This window comes from Echinops telfairi, unplaced genomic scaffold, assembly GCF_000313985.2.
Source record: "Echinops telfairi isolate 266 unplaced genomic scaffold, ASM31398v2 ScPeMD7_655;HRSCAF=1070, whole genome shotgun sequence".
Classification (NCBI taxonomy): Eukaryota; Metazoa; Chordata; class Mammalia; order Afrosoricida; family Tenrecidae; genus Echinops; species Echinops telfairi.
Genome location: NW_022104553.1, coordinates 17517135 through 17521535, shown reverse-complemented (window position 1 = coordinate 17521535; position 4401 = coordinate 17517135). Strand labels below are relative to the sequence as shown.

General features: G+C 45.2%; 1 protein-coding gene across 1 annotated transcript in view; it reads left to right on the top strand.

Moving 5' to 3' along the window:
- Window positions 1-4119, top strand: part of LOC101646750 (killer cell immunoglobulin-like receptor 2DL4) — a 32272-nt gene extending 28153 nt beyond the window's left edge. Inside the window, exon 6 of the mRNA XM_045292391.1 lies at window positions 3932-4119. Coding sequence (XP_045148326.1) covers window positions 3932-4119 — 188 coding nt within the window. The remainder of the gene's footprint in view (window positions 1-3931) is intronic.
- Window positions 4120-4401: the final 282 nt, after the last annotated feature.

Below are 4401 nucleotides of genomic sequence, written 5' to 3'. Positions count from 1 at the left end.
CTTCAAAGACAGATCGATCACCAGGACTTTCTCCCATGGATACTGAGTTGGAATTGACTCAACGGCCGAGGATTTATGGAAATGCCTTCACGTGTTTCCCATTTGTATGATATGCCCTTGTATTATTTAGCCATGTTTTATCAAAAGAAGGAGACCTCTTTCTAGTCTTAGTCCACTAACATATGTACATAAGCATAATTATACAGGGATATATAGTCCTGGTGAGGAGCCCTGGTGGCATAGTGTTTACTCTTTGGGCTGCGTCCACATGATTCACAGTTCAAAACCACTAGCAGCTCCTCAGGAGGAAGACTGGGCTCTCTACTCCTGTAAACAGCTACAGACTCTGAAACCCACATGGGATCGCAATAAGTCAGCATTGACTCGATAGCAGTGAGAATATAATCCTAATGATGCAGCATTTAAGCACTCAGCTGTCAACCCCAAAACTGGGGGTTCTAACCTACCCAGGGACTCAGCAGGAAAAAGATGAGGCAATCTGAGTCTGTAATGATTATAACCAAGGAGGCCCTGAGGTAGGCCGGGTTGACTAGAGAAATAAATCCAGGGACAAGCAGATCTGTGTAAGAAAGAGCTTTATAGCAAGAAGTAATTATATACCAAGAACCCAGCCCAGCCCAGTCCAATTCAAGTCTGTAACCTGATACTAGTCCACCATCCCTCTTCAGACTCACGCAGTCGCATGCAATGATGCAGAATGCAGGAGGATCACAGGCCTGTGAGTGCAAAGTCATGTAGATCCCAAGTCGGTGGAGAACATTGAAGGGCTCTGGTAGATCTCGGGGTCAGTGAGCAGAAAGGTCAAGGCAGAGGGATGGGGGTTGGAGGGGCAGAGATTCCCTAGGTCCCCTAATGAGAAGGCCATGCCCACTAGGAGGTGCCATCAGTCTATTATCGGATTGACAGGTTGGCGACCACCCCTACACTTTTATGTATCTTTAAGTGCAATTAAGTAACTACCCCTGACCCTATGGAAGGAACAGTTCTACTCTGTCACGTTGGGTCACTGTGAGCCAAAATGGACTCGGTGACACACAACAGCAACCTCTCTTTACCTACTCTATACTCATGTCGTTGTTGTTGCTCTTGTGAGTTGCCATCAAGTCAGCGAACCCAATGACACGCTGCCTGGGAACTGTGTCATTTTCATGATAGTTAGAATGTTTGATTCCATTGTGGCGGCTATTGTGTCAATCCATCAATGCCCATGCCTTTACCTAGATCTATACTTCTATCTACCTACCTACTCATTCAATGGTATTAAATGCTTCTTCCTTCAAATATTGAGCTCATCGTGTGGTTTTCCTGTTTTAAAATTACTACAGTAAATTATAAGACGTATGGGTAAAAAGAACTTTCAGGCCACTTCCCTCCCCACCTCTCGAGGTGGAATTGTGAGGCTAAGGAACTCGTCCTTCACCTGTATGTGGATGAAGCATCTAACTTGATCTATTGGTATTTGTGTGCTTCGTGTCACTTGTTGATGGGTAGTTTTCCTAACCAGGCTGCATGCTGTTCGGGGTTAGGTGCTGCCGAGTTGGCTTCGACTCATAACCACCCTGTGCACAAGCGAAGGAAACACTGCCTAGTCTGGACCCATACTCACAATTGTGCTTGAGCCCCATCGTGGCAGCCACTGGGTCAGTCCAGCTCCTTGAGGGGCTTCTTGTTTGCTGCCCCTCTACTTTATTAAGCTTGACGCCCTTCTCCAAGGACTGGTGTCTTCTGATTCCACGTCCAACGTACTTGAGACGATCTGGCCATCCTCATTTTGAAGGCGCATCCTGGTTGCACTTCCTCTAAGAGCAGATTGATTTGTTCTTCTGGTACTGCCGTCAAGTGGATGCTGACTCATAGTGATCCTATAGGATAGGGTCGACCTGCTCCCTGTGCATTTCCAGGATTCTAACTCTTTACATCTTTCTCCCCTTATGCATAAGATTACCATAAATCAGAGCCAATTTGAGGGCAGCTAACAATGTAACACCCTTGAGGGAAACACGGGCCTATCTAATCCATGTAACACATGAATGAAGAAAATTTTGAGGGAGCAGCAAGGCCTGCAAATGATCACTCAACAGAGAAAATTAACTTGACCTAGATTTTTCTTGCCATTCTTGCTTCTAGGTAGCATTCTGGCCGTGTGCTTCCAAAACAGACTAGCTTATTCTTTTGGTGGTCCATGGTACTGTCTATAGTCTTCACCAGCACCACAATTCAACACCTCGATTCTTCTTTGGTCTTCCTTTATCCACTTTATCCTGTCCAACTTTCACATGCAAATCAAGCTATTGAAAACACCATGGCTTGGGTCAGGTGCATCCTAGTCATCAAACTTACAGCCTTGCTTTTCTTTTTTTTTTTAAATCATTTTATTAGGGGCTCATACAACTCTTATCACAATCCATACACACATCAATTGTGTAAAGTGCATTTATACGTTCATTGCCCTCATCATTCTCAAAACATTTTCTCCCCACTTAAACCCCCGGCATTAGGTCCTCATTTCCCCCCTCCCTCCCCGCTCCCCTCTCCCTCATGAGCCCTTGATAGTTTATAAATTGTTATTTTGTCATATCTTGCCATGTCTGACGTCTCCCTTCACCCACTTTTCTGTTGTCCGTCCCCCAGGGAGGAGGTCACATATAGTTCCTTGCAATCGGTTCCCTCTTTCCTACCCACTCTCCCTCTACCCTCCCTGTTTTGCCACTCTCACCACTGGTCCTGTAGGGCATATCCGCCCTGGATTCCCTGTATTTCCAGTTCCTATCTGTACCAACATCCTTGCTTTTCAAAACCTTAACGAGGCCTTGTGCAGCAGATTTATTCAATGCAATGCATTGTTTGAGTTCTTCACTGTTGCTTCTGTGAGCATTGATGGTGGATCCAAGAAAGATGACATTCTGACAACTTCAATCTTTTCTCCATTTATCATGTTGCCTAATTGGTCCAGTTGTAAGGATTTGAATTTTCTTTACACTGACTTGTAATCCATACTGAAGGCTGCCATCCTTAATCTTCATCAACAAGTGCTGCAAGTCCTCCTCACTTTCAGCAAGCCAGGTGTGTGTGCCATCTGCCTATCTCATGTTGTTAATAAGCCTTCCTCAAATCCTGATACCACCTTCTTCTTCATATAATCCAGCTTCTCCGATTATTTGCTCAGCACCCAGATTGAATACATCTGATGAAAAGATACAACCCTGATTCACACCATCCTTAGAAGCAGGGCTAATGAGACTTCGTCTCACATACTTTGGACATGCTATCAGGGGAGACCAGACTCTAGACGAGGCCATCTTGCTTGGCTACGTAGAGAGACATTGAAAAAGTCCGTAAGATGGACGGACACCGTGGTTGGAACAGTGGACTCAAGCATGACAGCCATTGTGAGGATAGGCCTGGATGAGGCAGTGCTTCATTCTGTTGTCCATCGGGTTCACATGGGTCAGAACCAACTCAATGACACCTATCGACAAGTGTATCGCACTTTCTTCCCTGACCTATTCTCCAGGTGCCAACAATGCTGCATTCTTATCATAAATGAGAGAAGACTAGACATTGTTTATGTGGGGCCAAGAAGGTATGCAGTAGAGAATCGAGAGTTGGGGATCTATGGGGATGTTGCAGGTATATGGTCAGACCTTCAGGGAAATGGACAATTGGGGAGGGAATGAAAGGCAAGCACAACCACTCCGTGGCCATTTTTTCCCCTTGAGAATCCTAACTGCCACCCATGGACCCAGATAAATATGGTTCTCATGAGTATATGCCCTCATTGAAAAGAGTCGGAGTGGGTCCATATTTGGGGAAGTCTATAAGGGAAATGAACTCCCGTTTCAGGAATCTGGGGATGGAATGTGGTGGGATATGACCAACAACTAATCCTCTCTTTGATTTATGTCTCTAGATACCATGCATCAGGATTACATGGTGGGGAATTTGATCCAGTTGAGCATTGCAGGACTGGTCCTGGTGGCTCTCTTGGTGATATTGATTGAAGATTGGCACAGCCATAGGTGCTACACAAAGAAGATAGGCAGACTTGACTGGGCCAAGCTGGAAGAAATAGAAGTGTCGCACAAGATGGACCCTTGAACCAGGTCCTAGTGGCCATTGGAAAGACGCCTGGAGACGAAAGTCGAGAGGCGTCAGAACTTGCGGAATCTTCGGTGAAAGAGACACTCAGGAACTTGGATCTATTTTCAAGCCAGCCAAATAATGTGTCCGCATGTGGATCTGCTGTTATTTCCAATCCACCTCTCTGGACATTAATTGTAACGTTTCATCTTCACCTTGATTTTGAAAACTCTTCTCATCTTCCTTCTCCGTGTTTCTTCGTTATCACATTTAAAGAAAATGATTGCCACTACCATACAT